The sequence below is a fragment of the Agrilus planipennis genome, unplaced genomic scaffold (assembly GCF_000699045.2).
Source record: "Agrilus planipennis isolate EAB-ADULT unplaced genomic scaffold, Apla_2.0 scaffold213, whole genome shotgun sequence".
Classification (NCBI taxonomy): domain Eukaryota; kingdom Metazoa; phylum Arthropoda; class Insecta; order Coleoptera; family Buprestidae; genus Agrilus; species Agrilus planipennis.
Genome location: NW_020439124.1, coordinates 208,752 through 226,536, shown reverse-complemented (window position 1 = coordinate 226,536; position 17,785 = coordinate 208,752). Strand labels below are relative to the sequence as shown.

The 17,785-nt window shown below is 32.8% G+C and overlaps 3 protein-coding genes and 2 long non-coding RNA genes across 10 annotated transcripts in view; 3 read left to right on the top strand and 2 right to left on the bottom strand.

Moving 5' to 3' along the window:
• Nucleotides 1-6,100, top strand: part of LOC108738869 (frizzled-4-like) — a 23,478-nt gene extending 17,378 nt beyond the window's left edge. Inside the window, exons 2-4 of one of the 2 annotated variants that reach the window (XM_018472485.2) lie at nt 3,965-4,170; nt 4,288-4,504; nt 5,126-6,100. In XM_018472485.2, the coding sequence (XP_018327987.1) occupies nt 4,016-4,170; nt 4,288-4,504; nt 5,126-5,947 (1,194 nt within the window). In that variant the 5' untranslated portion in view covers nt 3,965-4,015 and the 3' untranslated portion in view covers nt 5,948-6,100. The remainder of the gene's footprint in view (nt 1-3,964; nt 4,171-4,287; nt 4,505-5,125) is intronic. The other variant, XM_018472484.2, reaches the window with a different exon arrangement.
• A 654-nt stretch (nt 6,101-6,754) lies between these two features.
• LOC112905396 (superoxide dismutase [Mn], mitochondrial) lies at nt 6,755-8,308 on the bottom strand. Its single transcript, XM_025977741.1, has 4 exons — nt 8,160-8,308; nt 7,870-8,046; nt 7,575-7,804; nt 6,755-7,072 (listed from the first exon to the last, which is right to left on the bottom strand). Exons 1-4 carry the CDS (start codon nt 8,201-8,203, stop codon nt 6,861-6,863), a joined length of 663 nt encoding a protein of 220 aa, XP_025833526.1. The 5' UTR covers nt 8,204-8,308; the 3' UTR covers nt 6,755-6,860.
• Nucleotides 8,309-8,655: 347 nt separating this feature from the next.
• LOC108738860 lies at nt 8,656-13,612 on the top strand. The gene is made up of 3 exons (XR_001938050.2): nt 8,656-8,993; nt 13,017-13,097; nt 13,212-13,612. It is a non-coding gene; the product is annotated as an uncharacterized LOC108738860 (long non-coding RNA).
• LOC108738858 (pre-mRNA-splicing regulator female-lethal(2)D) lies at nt 9,020-12,624 on the bottom strand. 2 transcript variants are annotated; one of them, XM_018472464.2, is made up of 5 exons: nt 12,454-12,624; nt 12,146-12,364; nt 11,815-11,939; nt 10,377-11,114; nt 9,020-9,180 (listed from the first exon to the last, which is right to left on the bottom strand). In XM_018472464.2, exons 2-4 carry the CDS (start codon nt 12,333-12,335, stop codon nt 10,416-10,418), a joined length of 1,014 nt encoding a protein of 337 aa, XP_018327966.1. In that variant the 5' UTR covers nt 12,336-12,364; nt 12,454-12,624; the 3' UTR covers nt 9,020-9,180; nt 10,377-10,415. The 2 variants fall into 2 exon arrangements, with proteins under 2 accessions (XP_018327966.1, XP_018327965.1); XM_018472463.2 differs by lacking the exon at nt 9,020-9,180 and having other exon boundaries at nt 10,025-11,114.
• A 1,661-nt stretch (nt 13,613-15,273) lies between the features above and the next one.
• On the top strand, nt 15,274-17,260 carry LOC108738859. Of its 4 annotated transcripts, XR_003231748.1 has the most exons (7): nt 15,276-15,503; nt 15,565-15,692; nt 15,907-16,052; nt 16,125-16,199; nt 16,318-16,541; nt 16,874-17,154; nt 17,223-17,260. It is a non-coding gene; the product is annotated as an uncharacterized LOC108738859 (long non-coding RNA). The 4 variants fall into 4 exon arrangements; XR_001938046.2 differs by having other exon boundaries at nt 15,274-15,503; nt 15,565-16,052; XR_001938047.2 differs by lacking the exon at nt 15,565-15,692 and having other exon boundaries at nt 15,282-15,503.
• Nucleotides 17,261-17,785: the final 525 nt, after the last annotated feature.

Sequence of the window (17,785 nt, the reverse complement as noted above, 5' to 3'; positions counted from 1 at the left end):
TTAATTTTATTAAATAATTTAAATAGAAATAAAACTAATTTCGGAACTGCTGTTTTAATTCAATAATTTCTAGATGTAAAAATTGTAAAATATGTGACGTCACTAGGAAGGGGGGTCTCACAAATGTCATCAGATGTGACAAGGACGGTGGAGGGGTCAAAAAATCATGAAATTCGTGTGACGTAATTTATGGATGGCCCCAAATGAGTAATTGTGAAATATTGAAACTTCATTTCTAAATGAAGCGTACCGCTGTACTACCAGTTTCCAGTTTCTTTCAAGTTTTTAGTACCTATCCTAACTGAAGCCAATCTTTGCATTTCTGGAAAACTAAAGCAACCAATACCGTTAACTAGTGTCCGACCGAAAGTTCGGTTTCGGTTTCGGTAGAGTTTCAGCAAAAAAACGAGTTTCGGTTTCGGCGGCAAACTTGCCGAAACTACGACCGAAACCGAAACTGCGTTCGGGAGTTCTCGTGCTCTGCTCGGTCATGTTCGGCGCGTTAAATTCCATCCAAGCGAAGTAGATTAGTAGACATAGGCATAAAAAAGGATAATCTTCAAAAGAAAAATGAGTCTAGTCTACTATACTTACTCAAATAAACATCTCACCTATTTTAAGTATTTTTAAGGCGCAATTAAAGTATTTCCTTAAACGAGGGGTTGTTATGTTGATTTTGATTTGATTATCAATAAGTGAAAATATCAAAGACTGCAGAGCTATGTGATTTAAAGATAAAAAAATAAAACTGACTGTAATAACGTTTTCTTTATTTTTCTCTCAAAACATGATCCTTGATGAAGTTTCGGTTTCGGCCGAAACTGAAACCGTTGCCGAAATTCGGTTTCGGTTTCGGTCGTAAAAACCAGTTTCGGTCGGACACTACCTTTAACGTCTATCTGGGTCTATCTCTGCCCCCCTTAACTTCTGTTTCTGCTTCTTGTTCCCTTCATGTTTGAGAAGATGCCCTACCAAATACCTGTCTCACCTCTAAGTATTTCCTGTCGACTTACATATCACCCTCTGTATTATATTACCCATTTAATTCATAACATTTTACTTTTGAATCTCTCAGTCTGTCATAACATACCAAAGTGTGGAAGGAGATTGAGTCAAAAAATTGTTAGATATTAGTTTATGAAAACGATGAAAATGTTCCATTGGTCGTCATATTTAGGTACAGCAATAGCTAAATATCGCGACCTTTTGACCCATTCAGGTTCAAACCGTAATTTAATACGAAACGGTGGTACGTGGATGGAACCAAAATCGGAACGTTTCTGGTTATTTCCTGAATAAAAATTCTTTCGTGAGCCCGGTGTTGTAACAAAATCCGTGATCTATTTGAAGTAGATGGGGTTCGTATAACAAGAAAAACAGAGAAGATTATAGGGGCCCTATTCATTCCCTTTTGGCAAACATGTTCCAGTGTGAAATTGGCATTGTCGGAATAGACGTTCAAACAGCCACCAACCACCATATACCTACCACCACCTGAAACAGCTTATTTGTGCCGAAAGAAAGAAGCTTTTCATCATTACCATCTGCATCTTCTTCTTCGTGCGTTGGTCTTCGACCCGTCGCCGTTGTTATTAGTCGCGGAGTTCTTTGTATGCGGTATGTTATACACGCCTGAACAAGCCCCCGGGTCAGGTAGAACTTCTCTAAAGGTAATAAAGCTGACTTAGGCGCCTTGAAAGATGCCGCCCTGTCATTACCCACTGTCTGGTTCAGCCCCTCCAACTTTTTGCTCTTCATTCTACTACTTGTTATTATACCTTGCTACCTACCGATGTGTCTGTCGTCCAAGAAAGATTACGATGATGCTTATTAGGATTTTTCTTACAATCGCTCCGATATAATAAAACTAGGTATTTGAAGATATTTTATTTTCAGGATACATCGTTTATCTCTGGCTATTTATAAATTGAGGCCATCAATTGATACGTAGTTACAATTAGCTGATGCTTTGACACAATGAAGTCTGTAGGTCTAGAAAGACGTCCTTTAGTGTTTTATTCAAACAGACGTACAATAGGTATCTAGAACTGTCGAAGTTACGTCAATTTTGAATCTCTTTCAAGCGCACGCAGTTGTGTGACGTCACTTTACAACACGGTGCACTCGCGGTTACAACTTCCGCACTTCCGCAACTGGTGAGTCAAGAATCAAGTTTGATTTAAAAATTTCCTTTAAACCCCTGTTATTAGACCATAAAAAGGAGCAATAATATTCAATCTTTCTCCTAAAATAAAAAAGTAGAAGTGGCCCATTCTTTGATTTGGTAGTTTTGACCTGCACAAGTACATACATAGACCCTTTAAAATTTCTATTATCGTTAGAGAAATTTTCAAATTTATTACTGATCATTTTTCTTAGAAATGTTCGTAGACTATTAATTTTTACCATATTGTTACCTCTAGAAAAGTTAAATACCTAGCCAATCAAATATGTATATAAAAAAAGCCATGGTCCTCTTCTTAGAGCGAACAATGTGATGTTATAGTGTTCTCCATCTTCCTTAATAATACACATTAAAATCGTTTCGAAGCCCTATTATTACAACAACGGTTTCAAGCCAAATAAGCCGAGCCCTTCCAGGAAAAAGAACCCTTTTAAATTTGACTGACGATGCCGCAGGAGGATAAACACATACCTACGCATGGGTGTATTTGTATCTGTGTGAAGGCGTCACACATGTGTGTGTGTATGTGATCCTTCAACATCTTCGTTTCCATATTTAATTAGAGCCCGGATTCTTTACAGACATTAGGTATTAAGGAAAGTTTTCTTTGGTCATTATCACCTGGCTACCCTAAAAAACGTCCAGATTTAAGTATTTTAACTGGAAGCGCTTTTAATTTTTACCGCCTTTTCTGTTCGCAGTAGAAAAGGGGCGAATTACACAAGCTGTTGGCGCTCACAAATTAGCAACTTTATCTGACACTTTTTGTATGCTAAAAAACGACTTCTACGGAATCTACATGAGATAAAGTAAATAAATTCTTGAACATATGTTTACCTAAGCACTTTAGTGTTTTATACACAGCGTTGCTTGCTTAGACTGGGGTTTTTGTGTGTTAAATTTATTTTAGTTAGTACNAAGCTTGCAATGTTTATCAAGAACCACTGAGCGAATTATCTAACGTGATGTTTAGATCCGGCACCTCGGTCAACATCGGACCAATTCAGTTCATGCTGCAGAAATTAATTTGCCTAATCAATGGGCCAATTCCAGAACAATATTCTCTCCAAACAATAAAAAACTATACGAATCTAGAGACAATTCTAACGGAGATGCTCTATATACAACACCACTCAGTAATCGATAACAGAACTCATCAATAAAAACACCTTTGAAATATTTTAATTGATATCAAGGCAAAAGTATGCACATACATGAATAAAACTGCTGATAATGTTATATATAAAAGAAATTATGAGTGCTGTCAGAACAGAGCAAAATAGTATTACGTAGTTAATATCTGCAATTTCTTATGCTGAAGTGTACGATGTGTTGCATACCTATTTACAAACAATTTCTTTAAATTTAATTTTTCAAACATTTTTAACAGCAAAAAATTGATTAAACAAATTGATCACAAAAGTGAATTTCTACCACTCGAAGCAATGGTGCTAACAACAGTTTCGAGCTCACAGTGACTGATAGGGGGGGAAGAACTTGTTTTATGAAAGTATTTTCCGCATGTATAAATTATGAATATTATAACGAGAAATTATTTTTAAACAACAATGTGTATTCATATTAATAATCCTCAACTTCTTAAACACTAACTACTTACTATTGCTGCTAGATTACCTTATCCACAAGATTTACATCTTTATGTTATAAAAATACTACTTTTACAAGGCAAAAGTTAGTAAAAATTTTTTACGTACTAGAATTAGGAACTATATCGTATGTCGATAAATTTAAACTAATTTTGATTTCTCTTTGTTTCAGTTACAAGAATTTTCGGGACTTTTACAAAACGAATGTTCACCATTTCTCCGCATGTTCGTTTGTTCTGTTTTCGTTCCTCTCTGTTCGGAACACGTTCCCGGGGCAGTCCCGGCCTGTCGGGGACTATGCGAGGAAGTTCACAACAGTTGCCAAGCGGCGATAGCTAAAGCTGGGCTCACATGGCCTGCCGAACTTAACTGCTCAAGGTTCTTTTTTACTACTTTGTTACTTAATGTTAGATTTCTTTGTTCTTGTAAATGTTGTAATTTAAAATTGTTATTTTCCTGTTGTTTGTATGTCTTTTATTTTGTTTGACAATTTAGATTTCCCGAGCCTCCAGATCTTTGCATGCAACAGCCCCCAGAAAATGGCATAGAAAATACTTTGAAGATCGACCATGCCCCCACCGACTTTTTATCCGCATTTGCAATTAATCCCAGGCGTTGTCCTACCAATACTGTTTATAAAGAAGGGCGATGTGTGAAGGAGTGCACTAGTCAAGTTTTATTGAAAGATACGTCGAAGAAAGTATTATACGAGGTAAGGTTTAAAAGTTTTTGTAATTTAGGTGTACCCAATTCCAACTTCACACGAATCCTTCAGGAAGGTCTTTATGGTATAGAATTAGGGTTGGGTGTGTTTGTTATGGTGACGTTACCTTGTCTTAAAGCAAACCTTGCTTTATTAAAATTTCCTACATTACGTTGCATGTGACAAAACCTAAACCTGTACCTGGCAAACCCTTTGCATATTAAGCGCCACTATTACTCCTGAACCTTGAAAACAGCTATAACCTTTGACTCACAGGCTTAGTAGATTGTCCAGAACTGCAATGCGTAGCCAATGGAACCTTCTATATAGAGCTTCTTTGATAAAATTTATTTTTTATACTTGAGAGGTTAAATTAACTTAGTATACGCGTTTCGTCGTTGTTTCTGCTGTAACCTCTCGTAGGTTAGTGGTTAGAGCATTGGCGCATAATGCCAAAGGTCCCGGGTTCGATTCCCGACGAAAGTGTGACAGCAGCAGCAATTTTTTTCTCGTTAATTTGAAGTAATTTATAGAGGGTTGAATGTTAATTTTATATATTAACGTTTAATTAAGTTCTTTGGTGAAGGTATTTATTAACCAATTCATTTAACGTTTAAATAATTATTACAGGTTTGGACCGCCGTTTGGTCTCTTACGTGCCTTTTGATTACTACATTTGCTTTGCTAACGTTTTTTATTCAACCGAAACGTTTCCGGTGGCCAGCTCGTCCTATACTGTACCTCGCCCTGTGCGGATTTATAAGGTCTCTCGTCACCGTCGTTCAGTGGATAGTGGGCCCTTTAACTTGCGTTGCGAATAACATCGAAAAACCCACGGAAAATCTTTCGTGCGTTTGTTTCGCGTTGATTATAATCTACATCGATGTCGCTGTTTGTTTGTGGTGGAGCGTTTTTTGTTTCGTGTGGTATTTAACAGCAGCCAAAGAATGGTCAACGGAGGCCATTGAAAATATTTCGACGCGATTACACGCGCTCATTTGGACCTTGTCGATGATACCGATTATTAATTCATTAATGTATAAAAATATCGAATCTAATAAAACGTTCGGGTTTTGTTTCGTATCGAGTTCGATTCTTATCATTTTCGAACTTTGTACGATCACTTTGGGTTGCGCATTGGCGCTTATGATGTCGACGGCGCTGAAAAATGTGCGCAAAGCTTTAGTATGTGCCGGGAGATCCCCGTACAAATTAGAAAGACTCATTTTGAGATTAAGTGTGATAAGTGTAGGAATCTGCGTGCCTTTATTCGTGAGCCTTTTATGTAATTTCTTCGACAACTTTGTCGTACTCCTGATGAAAATTGCGATGCAATTCCTAAGTGCCATTTTTGCATCTTTGTGGGTCTTTTCAGAAAAAACTTTTAAGAGTTGGAATAAAGTTTTGAAACCGGTATTTCGACATAAAAGTCAAACCGTCACTAAAGTCTGAGAATCGCGTTTTCATTAATTAATAAATTGTCACTTTGTTAAATATTTTCTTAAAATATGTGATAGTAGATATTTATATATCTGTATATACTTATATATTATATATTTTTTTTGTAACCAGTATTACGTGTGTGTGCATGTGTAAGTAATAATTGTAATGTAGTTTGTTTTTAAAAACAAACTATTAAATTAATATTTTTGTAAATAAAATTTTATATACCTTTTTACTACATTTGTTCCTTATGTTAAGGTGTGTAATAAAATATTATAGTTTAAAAAATGAATTGAAAAATACTAATATGAAACTTTTTTGTTTTTTTTTTATACTCCAGGTATGCATGTATTGAAATACTTATATTTCATCTATCAAAAGGGCGTAAAAAATTAGAAAAGACCTTTTTTTCGGTTTCGTTGAGTGCAAAGTCTTGAAAAAAAAAAACAACAAGTTGTTATAAAATAGTAGACAACGAATAAAATAAGGACAATTTTCGTTTGTATGCACTGCTTTCTGTAAGAATATTTATAAAAGGGTAAAATCAGTTTTCGTAATAGGTCGTGGGGTTAACATAATTGAAAATTTTGGAAACCACTGATTTAACTTATACTTGCAGATATTATCAAAGCTTAAGGCTTTAAAGTCATACGTTTGCCATGGTAAAGATCTTAAAACTTTTGAACAGGTGGTTTCTGTCATGAGCAACTATTACCATTATGTTCTTCTACTTATGGGCTTTTCTAATAGGGGGTCGGTCATTTTGATTCATACTCAAGTCCTGCCCAGGTATTTTTTACCAATAAGAAAATAATATACATATACATACATTCCCTTTATTTTAAAATGACTAAAACTTTAATCATACACACTAAAGAGTTGATATAATATAAGCTTATGTATGAGATTTGATTTTGATTAATTAACATTTTTTATTACGCAGCGCCTGAATGTATCGATGAGAAACATCGTCCCAATTAATAATATCAAAAATCGCCTTCACATATGCTGCTCTGTTATTTTTGTATTGCAAATAATAAGCGTGTTCCCATACGTCGATCCCTAACAAGGGTATCAATCCAGTGGTAGGTTCCAATGCGTCTTGATTAGGCATTGATACAAGTTGCAAAGAATCTAAAACAAATTTGTTCAGTTATTAAATTTTTCATAATTTTGCTTGTGCGTAACATCTTATTAGGTATGAGAATCATTTCTAAGATAAAGGTATTAAAATGAAAACAAAAAAATAGTACGTATTATCTGTTCAATCAATACCCCGCTAATATATTCATACAAATTTAACTCTTTACTGGGGGTTATGTTACATATAGTTGGCAATTACTGTAATAAGGCTCGCATTTTTTAATATTTTAATTGGTAGGGGCAGTCTACTAAGCTGCGAATCAAAATTAGTTCAACAAAGTCAGGAAAATTCATGATTTATAATTACCTAACAGGAATATTCAATAATTACCAATTGTAAATGTAGTATGTATGGTCCACTCAAAGTAAATTTATAATTCGCAATTAGTAGGAGGAAGTTCTTTAAGCAAACATTTACCAAACTAATTATGAATAAGTTACATGGGAATTTAAATGGTTACAAAACACATAATATTAAGAAAGTAACACATACTAGATTTTGGATCATATCCTAACCAGCCCCAGCCGGAGCCCTGAACTGCAACTGTTATAGCACTAAATGCTTGTTGAAACTTATCAAAAGAACCAAAATTACTGTCTATAGCACAACATAATTCTCCAATAGGTTTAGTTGATGTAGGAGACAGATTTTTCCAGAAAATTGAGTGGTTAATATGACCTCCACCATTGAATTTTATTGCTGATGATAATGCAGCAACTCCACTGCAAGGACAAAGTAACATTTGCAATGTTACATTTCTAATATAAAAAACAACAGGTTCACTTACTTCACATCTCCCTTTTCTATAGCAGATTTTAATTTTTCTTCAGCAGCATTAAGATTTGTTACATAAGTTCTATGATGTTTGTCGTGGTGTAGGTTCATAATGTCTTTAGAAATAACAGGTTCTAACGCATCATATTCATAGGGTAGTTCAGGAAGATCATGTTTTGCTCGAACATTTCTATATAAACAAATTTAGCAAACTGGTAAAAACTTATGTAATCATAAAGATCATTCCTTATGAATAACAGATACTTTTTGCATTCTCTAAATAATAAAAACAAATTAACTTACTTCAAAGCTGCTGTAGTAAGACGACGAAGAGTAAGACCGTTCATTTTGACTTTTTATATTAATAAATGCACTTAAAATGTATTAAATCGTAATTTCAACTGTCACCGGCTCCTTTGGTCGTTTGGACAGCTGTTATACAAGGTCAACAACGTCAAAACAAACCATAAACTGATTGATCGAAATGTAACTAAATAACAGTGTGATTGTTCATTTATTGTTATAATCCTAAATGCAGTTTAAGTTTAGCTTTAATGCACATTCACTAATTAAATAGAAAAGGAAAAAGCTGATTGTCGATTTATTATTAAATATATTGCAAATTAACAATAAAATGATTAACTTTCGTAGATAAAAATTATCACGTATTGACTGAATGGTTATCATCATTGCTGACCAATTGTCTTGTTCTATGGTTTTGTTTTAGCTCTATATTTTAAGTATAGGTTATGTTTTTTGCTTATTTATTCTAATAATTTTTTTTCAATTAAGTACTTAGTTTTGTGTTTATTAAATGAATTGCAAGTCATTTGAAACAGTATATAAATTTTTAGTTTTATGGTTTAAAAGTGTCAAAATACAATGAAAGAATTCCACATAAAATTTGAAATATATAATGCTAATTTCTTAATAATAATCAGCAATTACTTATTTTGCACAGTTTTCAAGTTCATTCATAATTCAAACAACCTTAGCTGACTTTCATTTCAACAGTCTCTGAACCAAAAATTTTTGGTTATTGATGTTCTTGAGAATTCATTCCTATCTCATGTAGTTAAACTAAAAAAAATTACAGTGCTATTATCTCGCAGTTATTTTTATTGGTCCTAGTTAAAGGTAAGCTTTTATTAATACAACTCGAATACTTGAATGATTGATTTATTAATAAATTTACAAATATTATTAATATTTCTAAGAAACCATCCATTAACTTCTGGGCTAGACCATTAGTAACTAATGGACTTGATTGGACTTGTGAAACTAACACTGTTAGTATTAAGAGCCAATGGTAGTTCTCTTGTAACTTGAAACAATAGTTTATGTTATAAAATTAAAAATCTAATTAATTATAAATTATAGGACCGTCAGTTATGTTCGTATAATTCTCGAGCTTAATAAGAACGTATTAAAAAATGCCTCATTAAATGTTTCTTTAAAAAATAGACTGTAGAACAGCCTTCATTGCAAAAACAAAATAATAATGGTCAATGAGGAAGTAACAGATCGTTTTTAAACTAGTTGGTTACTGTAATTTTGTAAAGTGGAAGAACTTTCAACTTTTATTTTTGTTAGAAAATATCTAATTTATTAATGTAAAGGTTGCAGCTATGTAAAAATTGATAGCAATAACACCTGAAATTGTACGTCTTGTATTATTTTTTTTGACAAATTACTACTAGAATTAATATATCCCTGAGCTCTAATGTATGCTACACATTACAGAAAAGTATTTTACTGTTGCTATCAGATTTTACTGTCAAATTGTATTTTTTTAATTACATTTCATTCAATTATTTACTAGAAGTACAAAATTATTATAAAAATAAGACCTCTTATTAACTCGTAAAGCTGTGTTAACTTCCTACTCAAAATTTCAGGAATAAATAACCTACTAATACGCACAAACATTTAAATTAACCAAACATTATAACAAAAAAGTGACCAGGCTCAAGGATCCATTAATTCAATAAGATTTCAATTCCTCTACTCTGGTTTATATTATTAAATTAAATACAAAAGCTTGCAAATACCTACGACCTTATTTAAATATATACATTTCTTAAACATACAAAAAAACGTTCCATCTTTAAAGTCCACTTTGTAAAATACAATAACCAACTTACTAATTAACTAAATCATCCTCACTGATCATGTACGTGCCCCCATAATTCGTTACATAATAAAAACGAAGTTAAAAAACGATATTCAAAACATTATAACGTATGTGTATGTCCTGTACGTTCTAAATAATCATTATTTTTGTATGTATAATATGTACACGGGGGTGAAATGATGTCCGTCCAGTGTGGGTTTATTATTACAGTCGAGTTAACATTATTCTGAAATTTCCCCAATAAGAGAAGAGGACCCCATTTTTGGTGGTAAATTGATTTCGGATAACTCTTTAACATAACACCCTGAGAGTCTTTGAAACTGCGAATTTAATTTTTTACTCTTAATGTTTAAACGAATCTTTTAGAACAAGACACAGTCCCTTACCACTTAAATTAATTTCAGAATTCGTTATTAACTAGGCTGTTACTCCGGATCGGAGGACATGGCCACATCGCCGTTGGCGTTTATCACCAAGGTGTCATCTTCGTTGTAGTCGATGCTAAGCACCGACGACCGGCGAACGCGTTTGATTCGGGTCCGTTCTCCGCCATCGGACTCGCTGTCCGTCGTCCTGTCCAGTCGTTCACATTTTACAACAACACAACTACTATTTGTCGTATCACCATTCGCGCGTCCGTTTTGTATCATGGTCGCTTTCAAGCCGGCATTTTCTTTTTGCAACATCGCCACCGTGTCCTTCGTCTTGCGCAACTCTTGCTGCAGGAACAATATTGTACTCTGCATGCCTTCCACGTCTTCGTCAAGGTCCGCAAGGAAGGAATCGAGCTCTAATTGAGATTGACGCACCTCTTCGGAGAATTTTTTTTGAAGCTCGAGGTCGCCCTCTAGAAGGGCTACGCGACCTGAGGACGTAATCTTACCGAGCTCCTCGTTTTCTTGGTAGAGGAGTCGGCATTTGGCCATAAGGCGTTTGCCAGTGTTAGAATCTGGGGTAAATTTCCATGCAGATAATTCATTCTGTGTGTCTTCTAGACGCAACCGAGTCGCTTGAAGTTCATTTCGTAGCAAGTGCAGAAGGCTGTTTACTGCAGGGTCCAACAAAGCTGAACGTAAAGAGGTGCTGGTTGGGGCCTGGGCACTTTTCAGTTCATTTACCTGACACTAACAAAATTAAGTATATTATTATCAATAAGAATTTAATAGCCCGTTTATATATTTCACTATTATTCACTTATAGCTATTAACAAAAATCATTAAAACAATTTAAAATAGATTAAATTGTAATTAGGAATTTATATTAGCAGTTTGAATACAGTACTTTACATCTAGTTTACCACTCAAACCATCATACAAGAGCTTCCAATTTCCTTTTCAATTTACCTATTTCAATACTTACGTATTATTAATTTCCTGTACCTATAATGTAATAGTGTAAGAAAAAAAATTAACTAATCAACATACATGTGCAACTTACTAAGGAAAACAAGATGTTGATGTGACAAATTAAACACGATCAATAGTGATTCTTATGAACTATTTAAAAATTCACTTAATAATATGGAACATTATTAAATTTTATTACTGTAAATATTGAATCAAACTTTATAATTGTAATTAATGTTAACTTTCTACAAATAATTTATTGTTTATGATATTTGTGAAATATTTTTTTATCATCAGACACATAATCAGACACAGGAACACTTGTTACCGATAAAGAATTTTTCACTTAATTACCACCAACAACTAGTTTTAATTGTCGATACACAAATGTATTATTAACACTGCAAGGTATGATTTGAGTTCATAAGAATCACTACTGTTTTATGAGGAATGACTTATTCTGAGGGACTATACTAACCACAAAATCCTGAGTTTCTTGTTCTTTGGCGGCTAGTCGTCGGACAAGGACTTTCTCTCTCTGCTGGGATTCGGAGAGCTGGGCACGTGCCTTTTCAAGAGCCTGGCGTAGATCAGCGATCTCGCCTGCAATCACGAGCGCATTAGCACTTCACGCACCGCACTAGGGACACAGCACTGCACCGCATAGCATAGCCTAGCACTGCACTGCTACAGGTACATCTTATTATGTACTTATGTACTTACATAAACAACAACACAAATGCTAAGTCAAGTTAATTCATAGTCATAATAGTCAAAATATACCACGTATGCGTGGATACAGTATCTACCTTCCTGTTGGGTCGTTTTGTGCTCTAGACCCGTGATGTAGGCGTCCTGGGTCCTCCAACGGTCAGCCCATTCGGTAGCCGTCATGTTGGATAAATCGCTTTCAGAAAGTACAATCCTTAAAGACAACTTGCCCTTTTCATCCATATTTGTTACCTGGGGACCATCTCCAGAGCCGTTATGCTCCGACATTGTCGGCAATTCAAAATTACGCCCTAAAACTTTTAAAAGAACTCCTGTGACCCCTCGCATGGTAGCCATTGACACCACGATTACACTACGACGAATATAATGAAAAAATGGTACTTACTTGATGATAGAGAAGCAACACAGTTATCAATTTGTTAAATCAAAACTACACTGTTTTAACAACTATCCATACACACATATTGTACATTTCAAACACTATAGATTGCAACAATTTTACGTCCTTTTCACCTCAACCATCGCCATTTTGCCGTTGTTGAATATACATAATTGTACTGAAATTAGCTAACTGAATTGTAGTTACATATGCAATATTACACACATGAAGTTGGCTGAAGTATAAAAATTCAAATATTCTTATAATTTAAAAGTCTCTTTAAATAAGTGTTTTCGTACAAGAAATTGTTTAAACTTTAAATAAAAAGAGCTTCTCAACTTAAAAACCGAATTATGTAAATTGATTATAAATTTTAATGTTATCCGTTTGAAATTATAGGCAACCCATTTTGCGCATATATCGACTACAAAATATATTTTGTGTCTTGTTTTACTAATTTCATCTTGTAAATTACTTTTTCCATTTTAATACAAATCCTTGACTATAATGATATATCAAATAAATACGTATTAGTATACTATTGGTAAATAATATTCTTTTTGTTTCAGTATTCCAAACAAATTGCATATGAAGGAAAACTCCTTACAAGCCATTACCAAGATTATTTTGAAATGCACTTATTTATAAAGGTAGGATTTTATTTAATTTTTTTTTGTTTTAATTTTTTCTTATTAATCGTAAAATAAAGTTATTATTGTTTCAGTACTTTGACCAATGCTCTTAAAAAGTTTTCTGTGTTTTAGATTATTGATTATGGAACTAGAAAATACAATGTCGGTATTCCAGAATGGTACTTTCCAATTCGTCAACACTACATAGGAAAGGTAGGATTCAGTTTTCTTAGCTTTTCATTAAATTTAAAGTTAATTCCTCCCTTACTAAAGGATCAATATGTATTAAAGTTGTTGTGAGATATCAGTGAATACTGAATAGAATTTTGTAGTTGGTAACTACCAGGATGCACCTTCAACCCTCAATCTAAAAACGTGGCCTTTATATCCTGTTAAATTAATTTTTCCATTCTTAAACAAGCTGAAGGTACCAAAATATATAAAAATTGTTCTGAGGCACCAGTGAAAAGAATTTTATAGTTGGAAATTACGGTGGTGCGCTTTTAACAACCAATTTCAAAACGGAGTTTTTTATTTCATGATTAATTAATTAATTAACCAGCTGAAAGTAATAAAATATATTAATATTATTGTGAGGCACCAGTGAAAAAAATAATTACCGGTGTTTAAAAATATCGTTTTTTATTCTTGTTAGATTAATTTATCCCTTATTAAAGGGGCTGAAAGTACCAAAATGTAATAAGTAGTCGTGACTAAAACTTATTAGTGAATATTTTAACCCGTCTTTCTGAGAATGGACTCTAATGAAGAAATTAGAATTGCGTCTGTAGCACCGATGATGAGAATCCTTTGCAGTACAGTGGGTTGTCTATATGAAGGACGAACAATTTATTAAAACTATGTATTTTTAATTCAAATTATCGTCGTACTTTCGCGGGAAATTAAATGAGTGCGCTGTAGTATAGAAGTAGAGATAAAGATAAAAATGTTACAGTATAAGTCGAAAAGTGTAAGCTGCATAATTTTTACGTTTTAATAATCTATTCCAATTTATTTATTACATAAGCAGTCTAGGAAAATAATTATGACTTCATAACACTAAACACTGTTGATGTAAATAAATGCTTTACATTTTGCTTTAAGTAACTGTTTGATCTGGGTATTTTTACGTTGTGTACTGTACATTCAATTTTTTATACGATTTCTGATAAAAATTATCAAACTTTAAAATACTGGCAAAACACTGTGTTTCATTTTGGAAAATTGTGCTGTTTATTTTTCAACTAAATTTTCTGTTATTAATTAAGGAAGATAAGAGTATAAAAATATAATAAAGTGGAATAGTCAAGAAGATACTTCTTAAGTAATCAACAAAGCAATCAATTTTTATTCTTCTGTCGATTGAGGAATTTGTAACAGTTTTTTCTTTCAAAGATACCTAAATTCTGCAATTTAACAAAACCATCGCATTTTATTTTAATAGTCTTACAAACATAACATTATCTACAAGTAATATCTCTTTTTTTTATCTTAATCTCTTTAACGGCCTTTTTTTATAATCCCGTCATCGGTCACATTGTCTGTTTGTCTCAAAAAATAATATGCTTCTATCCACATATATGTGTATGATAAATTTTTTGAGTAAAATCATGAATTTTATGAATTAAACAGCGTAATTTTGTAGTAAGAACTTGTTGAGTTAAATTGTTTCTAAATCGTTCATAGATAAAAAAAATTATTACATGTATTTGAAAAAGTATTTGCAAAATACAATAAAATAAACACATAATAAATACTTTTCTTAGAAAGTATTTCAACCACAATTACAAATACTATAGGGGTACTTGATAAAGCTGTACATATAGATAGAAAAATATATTTAAATAGAAATAATAAATACTTTCATTGAATGTATCTCAAATACAATTACACATAGAATAGGGGTGTTTGATTAAGGTGCCTATTTTAAATACTTATTTACACACAATTCGTTCAAATCCTCACACTCATTAGTAAATTTTTAAACTAGACAATGCTTTATTGTAATGTTGTGCGTTTATACATACATTTATCTCAAAATAAGTTAGGAGAAAACAAATGTTTTCATTTTACAATTTCTATAAATAAAACCTATCTTTATTTCTTTATCAAATATTTATAAATGCATTAATTATTAGAAATTGGTATAAGTATTTAAAATATGCTGTTAGTGTCATAGTTAGCGTAATTGAACGCACCTATAAAACATATTATTGTCTATGTATCATAAGTGTAGAAAGGATTTTTATCTATAGGTCTTCCACCGATTTCATTCTTATCAACTTATCTATGATTTCATCTTGTGATATATGGATACCTAGTCTAGGGATATGTCATTGTCTTCGGTCTTCGACTTGTCTATGGGCTTCCAAAAGACGACGTACCATCGTTTCTGCTGTCGTTAAACGGAGACTATTTCTGAAGGTGTTTAATATTAAACCTTATTCAATTTTAATTTGATTATGTGGAATACGTTTCTATTTAGTGATTGATGGGGTTCGATTACCATTGCTTAATTTTTTTTTGGCGTGAACGACTTGGATGGCGTGCTGGTTTCGTGTTTCAACATGGGAGTTCCATCATCTTGGCATCTTGCCTGTCCTCAAATCTAGTGTGAATTTTGAGATTTTTAGTTTACTTGAGGTCGAATAATTAGGGTTTCGTAAGAATTTTTGAATTTTGGTAACAGTTTTAGACGATGATTGCCGATTTTTCATATTCATGTGACCACGTCGTGATGAATTGCTTTGGTTTTATAGCCAAAATATGTAAAATATTCAATATTATTTGGGTTTTAACAACTGTTTTTTCTCTTTGTACAATATAGAGCTTGCTGCGAGATAAATCCTTGGATTAGATGGACCTTGCTACTTAGAGATGTAACATTTCTGGTAGTCAGTTTAATTTGTTAATTTCAAGAATGCACCTAATGAGCTGGTCGCAAAATTCATAGGACTCAAGATGTTAATAATGGTAATTATCGTTTATAATAAAACAATAAAAAAACCTACTGAACATATAACTAACATTAAATTGTTTTAACAGGTTCCATTAAAACTTTATCAATGAATATGGATAGGGTAAATCAAAAAGCTTGGAAAGAGACCATTTATGGAAAAGGTAAGAAATCTGTCATTATTTTATGAAGTTGCATTTACAAATTAGTTTGTTCTTTTTCAAATCTTGTATTCCTATTTTTAGACAATAATTATTATAATTTTTTACTCTTTAATTGTAGTATTTAATGATTGAGATATCTGCAATGATGTTGTCTTTCCTAGACTGTATTCCTGATTTGATATTTTGGAATTTTGGTCTTCACCTTGCAACATTCTGCAGTTAATTTTTGCTGTAACAATGGGAGGCAATGAGAAGTTAATTTGGAAGCAACTGAAACAACAAACTGTCTGCAGTTATATCTTCTGGTAGACTTCAGAACGTTACTTTCTACAATTAATTAAGGTGAGAATACATTACTTCATTAATATTAATTGCTCTTTGTTAATCCGTTACGGCATTTCTGTTGACATTTATCTATTCTTTTTATTTCCACAGAATAAATTGACATCTATCATAGATATATGGAGTTTCTTTTTAACCTGTTTTCTATTGTCTGCATTATAAATAAATAAATATCTATGTTGTGATCTATAGTTGTGATGTAAAATGGCGTAAAGTAACTTGTCATTTTATAATTCAGCTGTTTTACTTTCTTTTTGGTGCGTTTGTGGTTGTGTTAAATGTGTTTCTTAATTAATAGTGTAATTAATACGGCTTTTTGTCCGTTTCTGCAGGTTATCCAACATACGAGAGAGAGTTAAACTTCAATTTGGTCATACTGAAACAGTCAATGTCTGCTTGGGTGTTGTTTTTCGTGGGCTGTATTCTTGATTCGCTGTTTTCGCCTTCGCCTTGCAACATTATGCAGTTAATTTTCAACTGATGAGTGAAAGCAACTGGACATTTATTTGAATTCCACTGAAATAAAGAATTTTCTGCTACGGTATTCTTCCTGGAATTGGATTGCTTTTTCCACCTGCAAACTTTGGAACATTACAGTCTACAGCTAATTAAGGTGAGAATATTTGATATAAGGAATTTTAATTGCTCTTTATTAATCTGTTACCACCGTATCTGTTTCAGATCGACGTTGGAGAAGACAAAGATGACCCCGTAGTTAAATTAGTTCTTTACCTTGCATGCTCTATCTAGTAGAATTCATTAAGTTCATTTTATTCAAATTAATTTTTTATTTTGCAAGTCTTTTTGTAGTTACTTTGAATTTGTTTTTATTTTGCATGCTTATTTTTGTTCATTTTATTTGAAGTAATTGTTGATTGTAGATGTTCTTATTTTTTTGTAGTATGTAGTAGTAGTGTTTGTCATTTAATTTGAAGTAATTGTTGATTGTAGATGTTTTTATTTTTTTTTTATGTAGTAGTATTGTAGTAGTAGAAATAACACTTTTAGTAGTTGTAGTATAGTCTAACCTTGCTTACCTCTTCGCTTAGCTTACTGCATATTCTTCCTAATTTGCTTTGCATTTACCCTACGAGTTCTACATGATTCAACGTTTCGTTATCGTGTGTGTTTCTTCTCACCCTTGTGGAATTAGGGAGGGCCTCCCCGAACGACTTCCCTTGGGCTTAGCTATTTAGTTGATCTTAAAAGTGTCTTATACACTTTTCGCGAGTCTACTCTAGCGT